This window comes from Melozone crissalis, unplaced genomic scaffold (assembly GCF_028551555.1).
Source record: "Melozone crissalis strain CALT ecotype California unplaced genomic scaffold, PUWL_Pcris_2 ptg000019l_1, whole genome shotgun sequence".
NCBI classification, from domain to species: Eukaryota; Metazoa; Chordata; class Aves; order Passeriformes; family Passerellidae; genus Melozone; species Melozone crissalis.
Window position 1 is genome coordinate 14,457,561 of NW_026535797.1, and position 20,159 is coordinate 14,477,719.

General features: G+C 51.1%; 1 protein-coding gene across 1 annotated transcript in view; it reads right to left on the reverse strand.

Moving 5' to 3' along the window:
* The window catches only part of HPSE2 (heparanase 2 (inactive)), a 104,069-nt gene that overhangs the window by 7,457 nt on the left and 76,453 nt on the right, over positions 1-20,159 (reverse strand). Inside the window, exons 6-9 of the mRNA XM_054276792.1 lie at positions 14,469-14,516; positions 6,419-6,512; positions 3,976-4,082; positions 3,063-3,177 (exon numbers count right to left, since the gene is read on the reverse strand). Of these exons, the coding sequence (XP_054132767.1) occupies positions 3,063-3,177; positions 3,976-4,082; positions 6,419-6,512; positions 14,469-14,516 (364 nt within the window). The remainder of the gene's footprint in view (positions 1-3,062; positions 3,178-3,975; positions 4,083-6,418; positions 6,513-14,468; positions 14,517-20,159) is intronic.

A 20,159-nucleotide genomic window follows, 5' to 3' on the forward strand; every position in this document is an offset into this window, starting at 1 on the left:
CAGACCTGATATGAGCCCAGGGTCCTCCCTTCTTCCAGGACAGACAGTGATGTTCTTTCCCATTGAGTTCTCCTCAGTGCCTTTGGGCAAAGCCAGGGAGGTGAAAAATCACCCGCAGCATCCAAGCATCTGATCACAGCATTGGGCACAGCCCTTCGCACTGCTGTGATGCTTTCTCAAGGACACCATCAATTCACAGGCAATATCATATTGTCTTCTACCACCACAGCTGAGCAGGCAGCCCCCGCTGTCCATTCACCCTTGATCCCTCTGGGACTTTCTCATCCTGCATGTGAATCTTAAATGCAGAAAAGAACCTTAAGTGTCTACTGAACTCAATATCTCCCTGCCCAGAGTCATTAGACGAAGGTCCATGAGGAGCCACAGGAAATGGAAGTCTGGTTTCCAGCTTTTCCATGGGGTTTGTGTTCCTCAAGCCCTGCCTAGAAATATGCCCAAGTTTTTTCTTTGCATAGATGTAACCTTACAGCATTTTACATTAAAGGAGCAGAAATCAATACTAAGGATGGATAAAAAAGAGGTGAGTACCACATGGAAGAGCACTGAAAAACGTCTTTAACATTCTGTAAGAATCTGAAGAGAAATCTCATGTCTGCCTGGGGTGAAATAAATGTATTGCTTCCCTCTGGACTGTTTCAGAGAGATATTAAGGAAAGAGAGATAGAGTATGCACGTTGCATGCCTGAAATGATCCTAGAGGTACTGTATGCTGGATCAGCATTTCAAAGGCACTGCCCTGTGACGAGCAAATATTAGTGCTGCTCCTGCCCTCCTTCCCTGCACTCCTTACTCCCACACATGTACAGGTTTAAGTGCAGGCCGGCAGACTGATGTACCTGCATAAGGCTTTATTTGAAGGGCTTCTCTGACTATTATACAGCTGACTGCTCCAATCACTCAGCAAGAAAAAGCACTCCAACCGTACATGAAAATGTTATCTCAAAAATAACAAGGCAGTAAAACACTTGAGCTCAGAGGGACAGTGGACAGCCAATTCTGGCAACCAGAATGGGCACTCAAGCTGCCCTTCCATGGGTGAAGGACCTGGAGGGGCACACAAGGACCACGTCTCTTGCAAGACATCCCAAAAAGGCACAAGATGCCGCTCAGCTTGTGAGTCAGCTGAGTATGGGAAGCCCAGCAGAGATGTGAGCATCTTCCTAATTTCACTGCAAAGCTTCGGTGCCTGCTGCCACCTGAGACCATCCTCTTATTGGACAAGCAGGCATCAGCAGGGGCAGGGAGGAGAAGGAGGTGCAAGGGTGGCTCTGGGGAGCCCGGGCCTGGCTCCCAGCTCCCCGAGGAGCTGTGATTGATGCCCTGGCGGTGCAGCCCTTCTCTCAGCAGGCAGCTGAGAGCTGCCTCACGCCCAGCCGGCGTGCGGAAACCTCTTTGTCATAGCAGCTAATGAGCAGATTGTATTTCACAGCGCCGGCCCCGCACAGGTACAGCCAGCGGCTTTTATCTCCTGACAGCTCCCACGGGAAAAGAGCAGCCGCCGTCCCGCCGAGCAGGTCACCGCCCGGTCTTGCCGGGCTTTACGGTGCTTGCAGCCTTTTTAAACCCTTTGTGGGTTTTCACCTGTCCGTGGCTCTTTTATGGCGCAGGAGTGGAGAGAAAGGGGTTGTGGAAGCACCTGCCTGAGTTTGTGCAGGAGCACAGTGGTGGGATGTGGGATCGGCGCTGACGAACATGGGAGAGTGAGGAAACAATCAGGACAGCAACTGGCACCTCACTTATTGGGAGACTTATCTTTAAAACAACAGCAAAATCCAAGTTAAAGACTTCCATTGTGTTTAACAGCCTGGGGTTTATTCCTCTAACTCCTTCCCTGGCTCTAATCCCATTCTGAACTGCATTCCTTCTCCAGCTGATATCTGGGGCTGCTGCCCTGCTGTGCCAGGAGAGCTGGCCATGGGCACCCTCTGACCCCTGTGCCAGCAGAGCTGGCCAGACCCTTGTACACCCAGCAGGCAGGAACTGGCCTGCACCCGTCCAGACAGCAGCAAACCAGGGGCCCTGAAGCCCTGGGAAACGGGGTGATGTGGCTTGGTCAGGGAAATCCAGGCTCTTCAGGAGAAATCCATCAAGCTGTGAGCTCAGGTTCATTTCAGACAAAGCTCAAAGCCCCCCGGGCTGGGCCCCAGAGCTGGCAGGTGTGTTTGCTGGAGTGCTGCATGTGGGAACACACCAAGGTGCCCCAGGAGATACCCAAAGCAGCAGAGGCATGACCACGCTCTCCTGCTCACTGGTTTGCTCTCTGGAGCCAGCCTGGTGCTCAGGGATGCTGTTTTCATTGCCTGAGCAGGCAGAGCTGGCTGACATGCAGCTCCCTCAGACTTTGCTCCCCTGCAGCCACCCCTGAGATCCCAGCACAGCACCAAGGGCAGGCTCACAGTGTCAGGGTTGTGCACATCTCCAACAGGGATCCCCAGCCTGCTGGCAGTGTCTGCTGGGTCATGGACCAATAAATCCCTTCTAAGAGAGATGCATAGCATCCAGCTGCTCTGCCAGGCTCTCTGCTTGCAAGGCAGTATATTTACTAACCCCCAAAGGAAAAGGAAACCTGCTGCTTTTAACAGGATTTTTCATATGGTTTCCTTATGAGCACCATGTGTTCTGGGAGTTCTCCTCTGCCCAGGTGTTGCTGAGGAGTGAGGGATGTTGTGGGGCACTGATGAGATCACTGCTCACTGTGGAGCTTTCACCTTGGTCCTGAAGCTTCAGCCTGGCTTCCCTTGGGCCAGCACCCCATCCACCCCTCCAACTCTCCAGCCTGCCCTGGTGCCCCTCAGTGGTACCAGCCTCTCTCCTGTGCCACAGCCCTGGGGCATCAGACAAAATTTCAGCTACAGAGGAATCGCTCTCCCATCTGCCTCCAGCATGCTGCACTTGACATGAACCAACATCTCCTATTAGCACTGTCAGGAACAGACCTGGAAAATTCATTTCCCAGCAGAGTTCAGAGAGGCCACAAGGAGAATCCCCCCAAACATGCAGGGAGAAGCCAGCAGCAGCACGACAGCCCTGGGCAGACCTACCGGCAAGGGGTTGAAGTTCTGGTCCACCAGGTGGTTGTGGCCGTGGTCAAGGAAGGAGTGGCGCACCACCACGTCGATGCCCTGGCTGGCCAGCAGCCCCAGCGTGTTCAGCCACCTGGGGACAGAGGGAACAGAGCCAGGGCACCATAGGGGGCAGGGGGAACCATGGAGGGGGGGAACACTGCGGGGGCTGCCTGGTCCCAGTGGCACAGCTGCTCTCATGCATATGATCTGATCCCTGCTCCAGCACCTGAGCTGAAGCCTCCTGGTGGTGTTATGAACTGGCTCACACTATCCCTGCCCCAGCAAGTCTGCATGTCTCTTCCCCTGCCCCAGCTGTGCCCAGCTTGCACGTCCCAAACCTGTGCCTTAGGCCCTATGTGCACCCCAATATCTCAGCCCTCTACCCAGAGGTGCTCCCCCAGCCTGCCAGCACTCTGCACCTGCTGTCTGAGCAGGGCAGAGCAGACCTTTGCCCTGGCCTGTCTTCTCACACTCCCTGGGCAAGATCTTAAATTCTCACAGCCTGCCACAGCCCTGATAGCCCAGACATGTCCCTGTGCTTCCCTGCAAAGCTTATATAATCTTCCTCCATCTTTCATGATCACAGCCAGCTCTGAAGATCTGGACTGGGGCTTTGCAGCAGGATGTCCAGGCCATGGGGCTGTGCCAGTGGACAAGCCCCAGGAGCCAGGAATGGTCTCTTCAAAGGAGAGAAAATGGAAAGCAGAGCTGAGGAGAGCTAATAGGTATGAAATGGAGAATTTGACAATACTTAGGCTGCCAGGGAGTACTGAGGGGGTCTCTGGGCCTGGAGCTTGCCCTCTTCCAGCTGCAGTGCCTTTGCAGCACCTCAGCCTGCAGAGCCCACGGGGTGGCAGTGCCCTGGGTGTGGCAAGCCAGTGTCACTCACAGGAACCCGGCTGCATATGAGTCGGAGAGGTTGTTCATGCCTCCAGCTGAGGTCATGCCAACACCTTCCAGCCAGATCTTCTTCCCTGGTGTGTATGTGTTCACTACCTGTGTGAGAGACAAAAGCAACCAAAATTACTCTGCTACACCTGTGACTTAAAGCCAAGTCAGACATCTCCTGTCTCACGGGAAGACTTGTGCAGACCTTTGGTGGTGCTGCTGCTGGACAGTCAGTGCCTGCCTGGCCATGGCATGTCCCACTGTGTCCTTACCTTGGCTGAGCAGGGGGACACCATTCCTCACTCTTTCCTTCCACTGCCGACACGTCCACTCGCATCTTCTGGAGCTGCTCCCAAACGTACTCTCATGTTCCCAGTCCCAGATCCTGCTCTTCCCCTGTGGTGTCCCCATGCACTCTGTCCCACACACTGCCCTCTCATGTCACCTTAGTACCTTCAAGGTGGCTGCCAGCCGTGGGTAGTTCCTGAGCCCCAATGGGACAGTCAGTGCCACAGCTGAGCAGGGGCTGCTTTGGCACCTGAGAGGTCCATGGCACAGGTGGGACATGCAGGTCTGAGCATGCTGGCCCCCCCCTCAGCAGTGCAGGCACCTGTGGGATGCTCAGCTGCCCTGTCCCAGCCCGAGAACCTTCGTCACCACACCCTGTCTCCTCTCCTGCAGTCACACTTCTCCAGGCTGGGTGACAAGCTCCCAAGACCAGATGTCTGCAAACCCAGGAATGCTCTGAGCAGCCTGATGGATCCTGCCCCGTTAGTGAGGAGCGCTGGAATGTGCTGGATGGACTGGGATCCCTCAAAGATGTGAAATAGGCCAGCTCTGGGCTGCCTCCCACTCACAGCCTGTGAGAGCCGGCAGCCCTGCCTGAAGCCCCAGAGGTGTTGGCATCCTGCCTGTAATTATCTAAGCCCGCCACCTTCCCGGCCGGAGAGGAAGCAATAAAACAGGCAAGTGGACAAGTCCAGCTGCTCTAATCAGCCCCGGCAGGATGCAGGGACTCAGAGCCAAGCTGGAGGCCATTAGCACCCAGTGCTGTGCTTTTGCTCAGCCACACTGGCATTCCCAGGAGAGCCTTCCCCAGCCCTACCCTGTGCACACCAAATTCTGGCCCATGGGAGAGAGGGCTCCCCTAAACTGCACCAAGGGTAGCTCCTGGCTGCTTCTGCTCTGGGAGTGGATGAATTCCCACTCCGTTCCCAGCAGGTTCCAACCTGCAGCAGGGGTGGGATACCTGTCACCACTTTTGGCAGGGCATTGTACCTGTGGGGGCTGGGTCAGCTGGTGCCTCTTGCTTGCCCCACACTGATTCCATTGTGCCATGCCTCCCCCACACCAGGAGTACCATCCACACACATGGATGACTCCCAGCTTGTGCCAGAGGGCTCAGCAAGGAGCTTCTCTCCTCCAGCTCTGCTGCACTGACCCTCTCATCCCCTTTCCCAGGGCCTCTTTGAATTGTTTACTCATTCTACGGTTTCTCCCTGCAGGAATTACAAGTGAGACATTGTGGTGAGTGGTAAGATTTGAAAATCTAGACAAGACAGATGGATGGACATCTCCTCTAGTCCCTAAGGCCTTCTTCACTCACTAGGTGTTCCTTATTTCTTTCAGGACTGACAGCTGAGTGTGTCAGTCTCAGCCCTGGCCCCTCTATCAGCCACAGCAGGGGGACCCTGCAGAGCCCCTGCCATGTATCCCATTGTTAGAGATGTGAGCTGGATCCCCTGGACTGGGAGGAAAGGAGCACTCACGAGCCAGCCATGGACTCTGACACCACAGGCCAGCAACAGCTGGGTTTTCTGACACAGTCAAAGCATGATTATCAGGGAAAAAGGAGACTAGTTCATAATGGTCACAATTCTCCACCAGTGAGAATCACTCTGGGAATGCAACTGTCACTGCTTTGCAAGCAACATTCCCAGGCACACTGTGAGCAAGATGCGGTGGTAGGAGCCCCTCCTCAGTACACATGGCACTGGCTGTGCTCAGGGAGGTTTGGTACCACCTGGCTGCTCCGTCCTCTCCTTGTTCTGGGGAGCAGGCTCAGTTTCACCCTCATTACAGACAGATGGGAGCCTCAAGCCAGTAGCTGCCTTGGCAGTGCCTTGCATTGCATGGTGTTTTCTGCTGCCCTGTGTCCCAGCACACCTGCACAGCCCATGCTGTGCTGCAGCCTGTGGGCACTTCCCTCACAGCCCAGCACACACCCCACCCTGGGGCCAGGCTTGGTGCTGCCTGGTGTCTCAGCCCTGCCCTGAACAGGGCTGGCTGCACTTTCCCTGGGAGCACAGGGCCCACTCTCCCTCCCTGCCCCAGCCCAGCGCCCTGGGAACTGTGCATGCTGAGCCCTGGCCATGAGCTGTGCCCCAGCCAGGCACTGCAGCCACGCTGTCCCCTCAGCCCTGCAGGCCCTTTGCCTTGCTCACCTTCTGGATTTTCCTGATCTGGTCTGACAGAGTGTCTAACAGCCGTGTTTTCAGGAAGTCTGTCACCTTGGCCACTCGACCATCTATGTAGTAACTGGAAGGGAAATAAGAAGACAAGGTCAGAAGCTGGAAGTGTCTCCCCAAACCATGTCCTCCTGTTCTGCTGCTGCCCCCATACCAAGATGCTTCCTTTGCTCTGGGGAGTCCCTGCTTGTACCCTGTCCTGTCCTGGCCCTCTGGCCATGCCTGTCTGGCAGATGCTCAGTCTGGCAGATTTCAGTCTCCAAAACAGGATGTAAGGTGGACACACCCTAAACACTGAGCATCCTGCACTTCAGGAACCATGGGAAGTTTTGTGATTTCTTAACTTTTGCTGGTGAAACTCTGGGGGTAGTATTCTAAAGGCTGGGAGCGAAATGCCACCTGCAAAGGCTTTGCAGCCCTCTTGCACAACCTACACCTTCCTTGCTTGCTCTTCCAGAAAAATCCTCAGCTGAATCCGTCTGTCAAGAGAGTTGTGGCTGTTAGCAGCAGAGGAAGTCCTGCTCTCACAGAAATACCTTCTGGCCTAGGAATGCCAGGGAGTGTTTCCCATACCGGGATTCCTGCTCTCCATGTGCTTGATTTTATGAAGTACAGCTACAGTGCTGCCCATAACAATGTGAATCATCTGTCTCTAAGTGTGAGAGGAAGGCTCTGAAATGTCTCACTGCTGTCTCCTGGCTCTGGGACATAAGGTGAAGCATTCTGTCCTGGCTGCACACATCCTGTGTCAAGAGGGAATCCCGACCTGCTCCTCCTGAGGGAGAGTCTTGGGCTGTCACCTCTCCTCCATGCAAAGAGAAATGGCAGTCCTTGTACATCTCCCAGAGGCTCCTGCCAGTCTTGCAGCATGCACTGGCATACCTCTGGGCCAGCCCTTTTTCTGATAAACAGGCTTTGCAAGAGCAACTTTATGAACCTTCTCCTCCCAAATCTGCATTGTGTATCAGCCACTCAGGCCAGCAAGCCCCAGAGAATGTCAGAGCCACATTGGGGGGATGGAGGTTCCCAGGAACAGCAGCAGCTCTGGCTGGGGCTGGTGGGGCTGAGTCATTGCCTCTGATCCCTCACTGGATCTACACACACTCGGATTTCACCAGAGTTGCACAGAGCCCTCTCCCTCCCTGCAGACCTCGGAGCAGCTGTGGGTGCTGGGATGCATGAGAAGCTAAAGACCTGGGCTCTGAGGAAAGGTGGATTCACCTTTCCAGGGCTGCTTTCTCCCCGACATGCATCTCATCTGCAGCAGTGAGCACCTGCAGCAGTTGTAGTGGCTGATTCACTTGGGTGCTGGAATGCAGGAGCATCCCCAAAGGATGCCGTGGGCTAACTCAGCCTCTGACAGAGCACCTGGCACATGTGCAGCATGCATGAGTGCTTGGAGAGGATTTTGTGTCTCACTGCTCCAAGTCCCTAACTGTCCCAGAGCAGAATTCTGTTACAGGCTCAACTTACAAATGCATTCAACGAGAAGAACCTCCTGTGTCAGCCCTCCCCCAGGCGTGCAGTCCCAGCTGTGTCCCCAGTCAAGCACAGGAACATGCCAGGCACCCAAGCATTGAGTGACTGGGTAAGGAGGCATGAGGCATTTCTGCACACCCATGGTGACTGGAAGGTGCTAGGGGCAGAGATAATCTCCAGGGAGAGTTTAGGAAATGTTCAAAATCACTCAGATCACTTACACACTATCCAACCACTGGCTGCTGGGAGGAGAGCAGATCTGTGAGCAGCAGGCAGTGGTGGGGTTTACACAGATTACTTTTTAAGACAAAATTACAAAGCAGCGTTCTCTGGGGATGGCAGATGTTTGGAGTTTAGCACTGCACTTAAAAACTGAGCAGAAATGACTTTTTCAGACTGCTGTGGACTAAAAACCCCATCACCTGGGCTGAAAACTGGCTGAAAGACATAAAAAAGGGCTCTATTCACAGGGAAAAGATGGAGTTAGATAGACTTCAGTCTGTGTATGACCCTCCAGTGCACCAGGCTTTCTGCAGGGTTTAGCTCCTTGGCCAGTATGGTCCCAGAGCCCATGATAAACCCCTCAGAGAGCAAAGACAAGCTTGCACCTCCTCATCACCTCACCCAAGCACAAGGTGTGCTGTGACATGCAGCTTCCCTGCCAAGGGGAGAGGGCAGCAGCAGAGCCAGAGGAGGCTTTGCCCCCCAGAAATCACCTGGGGAGGTGCTGCTGCACCCAGCACAGCCCAGACCCTACAGGGAAGAGAAATACTCTGGAATACATGCCATGGTGACACTTACTTTTTGACACCTTCATTACCAACCCAAAGATATAGAGACTGGTAGAGCACAAAGGGCAGAAATAAAGTATCAGTATTCCTGCCTCAGTATTAGGAAATCTTGGAGGCATATTTCCTGGCAGCATGAAGAGGGGAACACTTCAGCTTTGGGTGTGTAAGCAGAGCATGAAGACAATTATAGGCTTCAGGAAAATGGGCAAGGATCTCTTGCAAATCTACCTGGGAGGTCCTCAGTTGCCAACAGGTAGTTTCATCCTCCTCACACTAGGAAGAAGGGAAAATGGCACCAGTTGTACAAGGCTTGTGAGGAAGAGAGAGGAACTGAGGTCTGTGCTGATACCTGGCTACTCAGGAATGGGTTGCCAGCTGTAGGCTTCATCTCATTGAGTTAAGGCACTTCCTTTTGGTAACTTTAACTGTCAGTATAGGCAGTATAGAAATCCACAAAATGCAAAAAACTGTCAGGCCTTTAAAGCAAAGAATAGCTCATTAGGCGTGGATTATTCCTTGGAGTAAAGGCTGCAGCTTTGCTGATATTTACAATGACTCAGTACACTTGACTTAAAAAAAAAACCAAACAAAACCAACAACCTAAAACAGTCACAAGTCTTCAACCTCCAAAAAATCCAGCAGCAGCTGCAGAGAAATCCAGCACTGACAAATACCTCCCCAGGCCAGCCCTCTCATCCTGCTCTCCTAAGTCCAGCAAGAAGATGAATGGACAGAACTTCCCCAGTATGGACAGGGGTCTCTGTCAGCCATGACTCTGCAGAGGGAGAGCATACCCTGCTCTTGGACAAGCTGTTTGTGTCCAGCACAGGCTGACAGCTCTTTCAGTGGGCTCTGGGTACGGCACAGCAACAGCAGTGGCCCTGAAGCCTGGGAGACATCAGCATGCACACCATGAGCGCTGACCATGCTGCTTCTCATAATTCAGGAGAGAAGAGATATGGCCAATTACATACAGAGCTGGGCCATTGTGTCCCCCTGTTTGATGCCTATGAACAGGCAGTCTGCAAGAAGATGAGAAGAGTCAGCCAAGAAAAAGATGGATCTAGCTACTAAATCCCAGATGAGACATATATCTTGAGGGAAAGGCCATGGACCTGTACTTTTGGGTGTCCTATTATACTCTGGATGCCTATTATACACAACTGAGACAAATTCTCCCCCCTCTGCTACATTGCCCCATTCTAAAACCATCATTTGACTGTGCCATAGAAAGCCAGGATGAGATCACACACTTTGCAAAGGGAGATGTGACTGGGACACTCTGGGATGGCAAAACCAGAGCGTGGTGCAGGGGAAGGACTCAGCCAAGGGCTGGGCAAGAATTTATGCCAGTGCTAGGAAATGAACCACCCCAATTCCTGGCCTCCATCCTTTGATGAATCTGTAGCATGGGACAAAGATGAGCTGAGAACAGTAGTGAGGCAGGGCTGGACACAGTTGCCAGTCAGAAATGCCCTTGTTCTTGAGCAGGCTGCCAGGCCAGGCTGCACACAGCTCCCCACCTCCTCCCAGAGAGGGACAGTGTCACGCACCAGAGCACTTGGGCAATTCAGGGGCTGGCTACATGTCTCTGTCCTCTCACCTCCAGCTCTGGTGTTGCATTTAAAACTGTTTTCTGGCAAGATCCATGATCTGCTGCACAGGACCATAAGCTTTGTACCATGTTTAATGAAGGCAGTGCACTGACTCCTGGGCAGCTGGTTTCATTTACATCCTCCTTCATTTTAAAGAGAAACCTTTGCCCCTATTATCTGACCTCTTCTTCTGTTGCAGTTAATTACATTAAAGCCCACTTCCCCAAGCTCAGGAATTTCCGGATCTCCTTTGTTGCCAGCGCTGCAGGGAGAGTCTGCTTGGAATTAGGGACCCTCCTGCCAGGGACACCGAGCAGGGCAGATCCTCCCAGCCAGCAGGACACCCTGCTGCCACTGCAGCTGTGAGACTGGCACACGTCTGCTGACAGGTGCCCCTGAGCCCTGAGCACCTTCCCGAGGTGAGGGTGTCTGCAGTGCAGGACGTGGGGCAGCCACTCTGCTTCTCATGGAGGAGAGGCAGGATGCGACTGCTCCTTCCAAACCCTGCAGGCACACATGAGAGGTGCTGCCCATCTCCAGTCAGCTAATAAAGGCTTGGATGAAGAGTGCCTGGGGGCTGTTCTGTGGCCCCAAAGGCACAGCTCACACCCACAACTTTCTCTACCCCACACCAGATGGATTTGCCCGTCTCACCACCAGAAACCATCCCTGGCCTGTGCCATCTCCCCAGCCTTGCCCTGGCACTGCCTGGAAATGTGCAGGTGGCCAGGCCATGGCGCTGCCAGGAACTGTTCCCTCCATCAGACAGTGAAGAGGATTGCAAGCCCCTGGGCAAAGCTGTGCCCTGAACAGGTTCATTTACAGGTTGTAGTGGGTTTGATTTAAAGCCATCACACAGGTGCAAATGGGTCAGAGACTCCTTTCTGCAGCGCCTTCCTCCAGGCACAGCCTGTGAAGACACAGCACTCTGAGCACCCTGAGGCTGATGTGACCCAAACACACACCCTGGGTACATACACTGGTGGGTGTGCCCATCCTGGGCAACTCTCTCCTGGCACCTTTAGCAAATCTGCCCTGTGCTACTGCCTGTGAGCATTTCCCCCTGCACACTTACCACAACTAGGCCAGAAGAGATGTCACCCAAACCAAGCCAGGCAAAAGCATTTTAAGCAACATCTCATGCATGCCTGTGTGTCTGGCACCTCTGTCTGGCACCCTGATTTGCCACATAGGACAAGTGTCTTTGTATCTTGGAAGAGAAGCTGGCATTCTCCAAGAAGCCACAGGGACTGTTTTTGAAGATGTAAACGTTTACTTTCCCCATAAGTAATAGGGATTTGTGTTTCAGAGGCAGCATTGAATGAGGATTTGCACATTAAACATGACAAACTTGGAGCTGTGTGAAAGACTTCGAATGGAAAGGCAGTTGTGCAGACTGGGCTGGGGGATGGAACTGGGCACAGCTGCAGGCTTAAGCAGACAATGAATCTTCCCTGTTTGTGAGGACACCAGCACAGAGCAAAGAGATGACTGTGGGGAGGATTCTGAGCAGTGGGAACCCACATCCAAAGGCTGATGGGCTCTGCGTTCACTCATAACCAATCTAAATCACCACGGAAATGCCAAATCTCTTGGAGCCACTGTCACACCCCGCTTTAGAGGAAATTCCCTGAGCACTTTGAAGCCATTCACACATCCCTCTCCAGCAATGCTTTACTTCTGAAGAGGGAGGCACAGTGATTTGTGCTGAGTGATGTTATGTATGTAACTGAAGCCATACTCAGTTGAGTGAATGAGGCTCACTGGTGAGCTGCTCATTTCTACCCAGTGTCACTTTTCTATCAATTATATTTCAGATATATTCTGTTTTCACACAGAGAACAGGGCTCCTTGCACTAGATTCCCTTCTCAATTCCCCTTCTGGATTGAGCACAGACTTTTCAAAGGAATAACAGATTTGACAAATTTATAACCAATATCCCAGGAGAACTTTAGGGTTTGGAACCAAAATACTCATACTTGAAATTAGACAGCAGTTTAGTTTCCTGCTAATAATTTTCTTCTTGGATACAAAGGAACTTGTTTTGTTTTGTTTTGCTGTTTGGAGCAGAGGGATGAGACACTGTTTTGACATTTATTCATAAACAGTACAGAAGCCCAGCTCAGAGCTGCGGCCATTGCCAGTCCTCACAATCACATAGGAGTGCTATCTCCAGAGCTGCAACCCCTGGCTGGGGGAGAAGCAGGAACACTGCAGTGGAAATGGGTCAGCAGGCAGCAGCTCAGCTCTGCTGACCCTCGTGGGGAGCTGCACCAGCCCCCCCAGCCACGAGCTGCTGCTTCAGCACCAGAGCTGACAAGCACTTCAGACTGACCCTATGAGAAACGGTTTCAAAGCAGCCATGCAGGCAGGTTCCCTGCACACCAGATGAAACTCCACATCTGAAGCCTGGAAGATTGTTCCTTCAACTCATCCAAGGGCTTGGCCCAGCCATCAAGCCCTGTTGCAGAAAGCAAATTCCTGGACTAAGTAAATGCGATCAGCACATCGTGTAATCATGAAAAGCAAATTCCCAGATGAGACATAGATCATCATTGCACAGCATGAGCCTGTAAGTAACACAAATCCTGCTCCAATTGCTGTGCTACCCCACTGTCCCCCTTGCAGCAAGCTGCTGCTGCCTGACAGGGAAACCCAAGGAGCTGAACACCCAGGCAAGCACACTGAGACCAGCCAAGCCCCAGGAATGGGACCTACAGGTTGCTGCTCATGTCTGGTGCTACAAACCCCTCTAAGATGCCAACAGTTGCTTCTGCAGAAGCCTCCAAGGTTTACATTGACACAGAGACCATGGGTGTGCTTGCAGGAAAACATGGTGTGTGAAACCCCAGTGAGCTCTGCCTCAGTGTAGGGGGCCAAAGGGCCTTTACAGGTGATGGATTTACACACCCCACAAATGCACTGCAGCAAAGCAGCCCCAGCACCACATCAAGGGTCATGGTGAAGAGTCAGCTTGGGAACAAGACCTGACTCTTGTTCCCAAGCTCACCTTGGAACTGAGACCCTGGCTCCATGCTCAGGCCAGTGTCCTGTCAGTTACATCCATGGGAAGGATAACCCAGCATGACAGCAAATCCAGTTTTTCTGAGAACAGAATGGCCTCACCACAGTTTATTTTTCCCTCCAGTGAATACCTGTCTCTGAAATGTGTTCTTTCTGTGGCAGGAGAGAGTCCTGCCTGCCCCAGAAACCCTCTTGGCTATCAGTGTTGGTGGTCACTGCTTTGCTTGTAGGGTGCCTCACCTTGGCACTGGTGTTTGCACTCCCACTGCAGAGCCACAGCCTGCTGGGGAGCCTGCCTCTGGCCACAGCATGCAAACTGGGGCAGGTGGAAATAAGAGGAAGGAAAAGATGTTTTTGGATTTTCCCTCAAATAAGAAAACCTTTCCCTCCATAGGGTGTTTGTAACACTCAGTGCTACAGCTCAGAGCTTTGTGGGCTCTTCTGAAATGCAGCATTTGCAGGATCAGGGGGAAAACCAGGTAACAGCATCTCAGCCTCAGCTGGGCCAGGCTCTTGGATGTCCATCCCCTTTTAAGTGATATCTGTCCTGGGGCTCCACCTGCATGTAGACACAGCGGTGTGTCTGTGGACATCCTTACAAAGCAGAGCTGGGGGCTGGGGCATTCTGTGTTTACCATTGGACTAAGATGCCTCTCCCTTGTCTGGATGAACCAGTTTAGATTCAGACCAGTGGGCATGAGGAGACAGTGATTGAGGTGAAAGGAAAAGGGCTTTCAGACACTCCCATACATCTGTCACACGTGGCTTTTCCCTCCTTGTTGTCCCTCCCCAGGCCACCCCCGGAGCTGCCTGTCCTGCCAGCTGCCTCTGGAGCCTCAGCAGTGCAGTTCAGGGCTCTGTTTCCAGCAATCTGTCAGGCCAGGCATGCAGGCAGTGGTATTTTTGTCCTGTGTCTCAGCTGCAGAGGTAAAGGTTATTACATCCACTCCTGTAATTGTTTGAGAGGTTTGAGAAAGAAGGGCAGAACCTCCTTCACCGGTTTAAATTCAGCAGGGCAGAGAAGGTGGCTGTAGCACATCTGCCCCTTGACACCCAGAGAGCACACCAGCTCTGTTCCCAGCATCTGTGATCACTGCACTGAGTGTTGGAAAGTAGCCGGAATGGTGAATACCTACTGTTGCCAGGTAACAGCATCCACTGTGCCACCAGCCACCTTCATGAACCTGTGGGAAACAGAGGAAGAAAGCAAATAAGGCCAGTGTGGTCACAGGGGAAATCCTAAACAACCAGTGCTCATCCTACACCACGAGATAACAAAGGTGGCCACTGTACCCACAAATATTTTCTAATGGAGCCTCTGGGTTCTTAAGTAGAAGGAATAAATTCTGCTTAATCCAAATGCTTGTAGCAAGCACAGCTCAGAACAACGAAGTGAAACCCAACCAGCAGCAGAGCCCTGGGGCATCATTTTGGAGCAGGTAGGGAGAGCTTTCAAAAAAGATCTTGAGGTATGTATTAAGTTCTGCAACTTTAAAAGCTCTCAATAGCAATTTAATAACATGTTTTAAATGTCCATCTCAAAAGGAGATCCTTCTTAGCCCCCAATATGTATTTAATCTGAGGAACTCTTTGCCTGGATTCAAGCAAGGACTGGGAAATGGAAGAAAAAGGAAATAAAACCCAGCAAAGCTATTAGGTGCAAAAATGCCACCTCCTGCTCAGGAAGCTCCTGAGGAAGGGAGGAAAAGCTGGACTAACTCTGCTAAGTGCTTTCCTTTTTTTGTCTCTTTCTTTGGCATTGGCTATTAGCAAACTGTGGGATTCTGACTTGGGTGCACTTCTGGTTTATTCCATTCCCACACCCAACCACAGCACTTCCATGGACAGGTTACAGTCAGTGATATATGGGCATTATTCTCCTGATGGCTTCTGCCCTGACTAAGAATATACCCGTTCCAGACAGCTCCTGTTTGAGTCAGACTTGAGGCTACACAGGTTCACCTGCTCACATTGCCAGCCCCCAAACCAAGCAATTCCTAATCCTGGGCACCGTATGCAACCACCACAGGAGGAGCTGGCAACTGCAGGGGTCTCTCTCTGCTTCCCCAGCCCAGCAATCCAAACAGCACTTTGGAAAACTGCAGCTCCCATGAGGAAGTTCTTATATTGTTATGTTTAGGAGCATAGATATGGAAGCACCTAAAGGCACACTCCAAGTGCACAGGCACGTTGTCTGTGCAGGAGTGCAATGTGCACTGCGTGGCTGATGCATTTGGGAAGTGATAATGCACACCCATGACAGGAGACATGTGCTTGAGCTCATGAATATGCTGAGAAAGGAAACGATGCTGTATTTTCTTGGGTTGCTTTGGATGCACAAGGATTCCAGGAACACAGCAGCAATGTCCCAGCTGTCCCAGCTCCACACAGGGGTGAGTGGTGCTGGTCCAGCGACCCCAGGGAGAGCCCCATGACCGAGGGCAGGGAAGGGGAAGGTTTGAGAGGAGAGACCATCAGACTGTTTGTCATGGCAGGGATGAGCAGCAGCTTTCTGGCACACGAGCCTCTAATCAGGTCTGAAATGAGAGCAGCAAGCTTCAGGCTAAATATAGCTCGGAAATGATCATTCTGACTTTAAATTAATGACCATGGTCAATTATAGACTGGGACAAAAGGGCAGCTGGACCCTGTGGAGCATAAGAGGAAGCTGGCAAAGGCAGCAATAATAAATCCCTGCAGACAGAGAGGGAAGAGATACAATTAGAAATGGAAAAACAATAACATGCTGTAAACTCCTGTAGCACTGATGCATCCCCAATTCTGCTGCCCAGCAGTGCTGAGAGCTCAGCTCCCAGGCTCTGTAAAAGAAGCAAAAGCCTTTCTGAAATGCTTTTACATCTCTCTTGAGGGTCAGGCCTGGAAGATCAGTGACAATGGAATGGTTGGGGACAGTTTCTCCCCAGATGAGCAGGGGGAGAATATCAGCTGGGTCAGCCCTAGTGCAACCACAGGGAGAGGTGTGAGCTCCCCACAACTCACACTGGTCATCTGGAAAAAAGAAAATTGTGCAAATATTGCTGAGGAGGCATTGCTGTTGTACAAAACTAAATGTGCAGAAATGTGCCAAAAGAGTCAAAATCCCCAGCTGCCAGGTTTTAAATTCTCTGTAGAGGGGCTGCTGCATAAAATGTAATGCGCAAAGTCTATAAGAGTAAACTAATGAACTCTAAACTGAAATTATGAACACAATCTGTATTGGATTTGAAGATCAATATGTTGCAATTGGATTTGAAGATTAGTCCAACTTGTTTTCTAACGTCAAATGCTTTACATTCTGGCTGAAAGTAAACCAGCATGGACTTTATTGAATCACCTCTTCAGGCTCAGCTTGGCACTCTCCCCTCACAGACCAAAACCATGAGCAGACCAAGCTTAAAGGAAGAAACTCTCTGGTTTTTCTTACCATTTTTATAGGGACTATAGCCCTGTTGAAGACACACCTTCTACAGTGGTCTTTGAGCAGGGACAGAAAAGCAAAGCAAATCCTCATTATAACCTCCTGGAGCAGCAGAAACAGGACACCCATATGCCCCATCTGCCACATCTCTAGGAAGCTACTTGGCCTCCTGATAAAAAGTTCCCAAGAAACTGTTACAGGGCACAGGCATCATTCAGGCAGCACAGTGCAGACCAAAAACAGGACAGAAAGGCCCTGGCTTGCTTAGGGCTCCTCTTCTGCCTCTATATTACCAAGACAAATCAGTTACCTCTATTAATATCAAAATCTTATGATAAAGCATACATAACTAGCTCAAATTTTCTTTTGCATGTTTGCTTTCCTTTCTTTCTGTTTTCTTCCTTTTTCCTTTTGTTGAGAGTTTTTGCAAGATGAAGTTCCTGGTAATTGTTCTAGTCCTGCCTTTAGAGCTGGAGTTGTTCCTGGAACACCCCAGATGTCTTGGGCAGTGGTCTCTACTCTCCAGAGGGAACCTAGAGCAGCCCAGCAGCCAGCAAGGGGTACTGCAGGAACAGGAGATGAAAGCCTAGGGGAGGTGGAGATGCAGTAAGGCACAGGTATCCAAATCTCCTCATTTTAGGAATAGGAATTTAACTAATCCCTTTATTCCTATAGCACCTGTGCTGCTCCATCCACAGGTTTTGAGGCCAGGGAAGATCCATACAGTGAGAATGCCCAGTGGTGACACAATTCCTGTTGGGATTTCCTGGCTGTGTGATTTCCACGGCACAGGCACGGTGAGCCAGACACTTCCGCAGAGCTCAGACCCTGCACATGTGCTGCACACATGGGCTGGGCTGGCACAGTAAATCTGCCATTCTCCTGCACACCAGGCTCTCTCTGGGAGCACCAACTGACCCTGCAGCACATCTGCACTAAATCCCTCCCTAAGAGGAGCAGTGGGACAAGCTCAGCCCCAAATGCTGCAGCACTGCCCCATAGTTCAGAAGGGTGGCAGCCCCAGTGCCTGCCCATGTAATACCCCTGTCTGGGTTTCCACGTCAGAAACCTGGGCCCATGTTAAAACCCTCAAGAAAAGTCTTTGAAATCTTCTGGGACAGCATTTCTAGGTGGGAAAGCAGAGCACATCAGAGACATGTAGAGGAATAGGAATCTTGGGTAGGGAGTTCCTGATTCTGAGGATGAGACAAAGTCACTGAGCTTGATAAGGACATCTGCGTGACAGGGGGTAGGTTTAGATCAGGTATTAGCAGGAAATTCTTCACTGTGAGGGTGATAAGGCACAGGAGCAGGCTGACCAAAGAAGCTGTGTATGCCCCAACCCTGGAAGTGTTCAAGGCCAGGTTGGATGGGGTCCTGGGTAACCTGGTCTACTGAAAGATGTCCCTGCCCATTAAATCAGGACAAGAGATGTGTTTCAGGTATCTGCCAACACTAAAGTGAAAGTTGTGGTCTTGGAGATGTGGTTATGGGACAGAGCAGGGGGGTTGGAACTGTATGATCTCTAAGTTCCTTTTCAATTCAACCCACCCCATTACTCTGTGATATATCCATTTTCTTACCCTTGCACCTGGCTCTGTGCCAGCATCCCATGCCACCACTGCTACCTGTGGGGCCCTGCGTTGAGCTAGAATTGAGAAAAGTGTAATTCAGCATTGCTCAGTGGCTCAAACAGTTCACAGCTCTGTCCCACAAATGGTAGTAACAAGGTGGGGCTCACCTAACAGGCCATGTGTGAGCTGTGGAGGCAAGGAGCAGGAGGGCTGCAACACCTCAAGATGGTACTGATACCCAAACTCTGTACTGGCACACCATGGGTCAAACCTGACCTCTTCCAGAGCATCTCCCATAACCACATCTCCCAGGACCACAACTTTCACTGTAGTGTTGGCAGATTACTGCAACACATCTCCTGCTTTGATTCAATACTTGTCAGTCATGGAGCACCTACTGCAACCTCAAGTAAATTGCTCCCATGGTTAATTAGCCTCCAAGTATGTTATTTCTCATGTGAATGTGTCTGGGTTCAGCTGCCAGCCTCTGGAGCTTCCTAGGCTTATTCCTGATGCATTAAAGAGACATCCACATTTGGACATCTCTTTCCCATGCAGGTAATTGCAGATTTTCATCCTTTAAATTATTAGAAGAAGAAGAAGAAGAAAAAAAAAAAAACAATGCTGTAACAAAGAATGCAGCTGCACAAGGAGAAAAGTTGTTATTGCTAAAGTGATTTAGCATCTGAATGACCCCTGAGTGTTGGACTTTACAAACATGGGTTATTTCATCTGCTACTCCCTGAAGAACTACAAAACAGAGTCCCCTACCCTGCACAAGCCCCAAATATAGGAGCAAGACTGGCCTGCCTGTGGTTGTGGTGGTAGAGCAGTGTGGCAGATCTCTGCCCTTTGAGCCAACAGTGATGGGTAAAAACACCTTCATCTTATGTCTCAGCTGGCTGTGAGGGTCACTAAGGCCCAGGCTTCACTTACTGACCTCTTCAGGTTCCAGCAGAACAGCTGAATACCTGCAGCAGGAGGAAGAGGTACTAGACCCCATTAATGCTACGTCCTGCAAAGTCTTTATCCTGCAGTGGATATTCACGAATTTCATTCTGGGGAGCAGAAGCTGGTGTGAACTAGGTATAAATCTGCTGATATGTTGTATTCTCTGATGTCTGCTCAGCATCACCTTCCTTCAGCCAGACTCATCTGCAGTGGGGCTGCACAAGCCTCCCAGCAAAGAGGGCTCTTTGTCTTTGGGGGGAGCTCAAGGAGTTGGGAGACAGGGACTCACCTCCCTCTAGCCTCCACAGCACCCTGTGACAATTACTTACACGATGCCACTGTGAACCATGTGAATAACCTTCCTCCTTCTTTACAAAGCTTCCTTCCAAGCTAATTTCTGCACCTTGAACAAACCACCCCATTCACAGGCTCCTGGGCCTCAGTAACACTCCCTCTGAGCTGTCTCCCTTCTGAGCTGGAGGCATGGCTGGTTTAATCTCTTCTCATGTGAAGAAATAACACACTGTGCACATCCTCAGCTTCTCTCTGTAACCTCCTGGTTCTATTACATCTTTTCTGAGATGAAATGACAAAGATTGTAGATAGCAATCAGAATGAAGGTACAATGTGTACTTGCACAGTGCGGTAATCTCATCTGTGTCTTCTTATCCATTTTGTTCTTCCTATACAGGTGACAGTGATTCTGGCATTCCAGAAATCAAATTAAGTTTCAGAAGCAACAACTATATTAACTCTTTCCTCCTACAAGAGCAGTAGCTAAATCTTTTGCTTATATCTCAGCTCCTTGACCCTGCTACATAACCAACTGCAAAATGAGTCATCACATCCTTCACGCCTCATTTCAACGTATTTATGAATTGAGT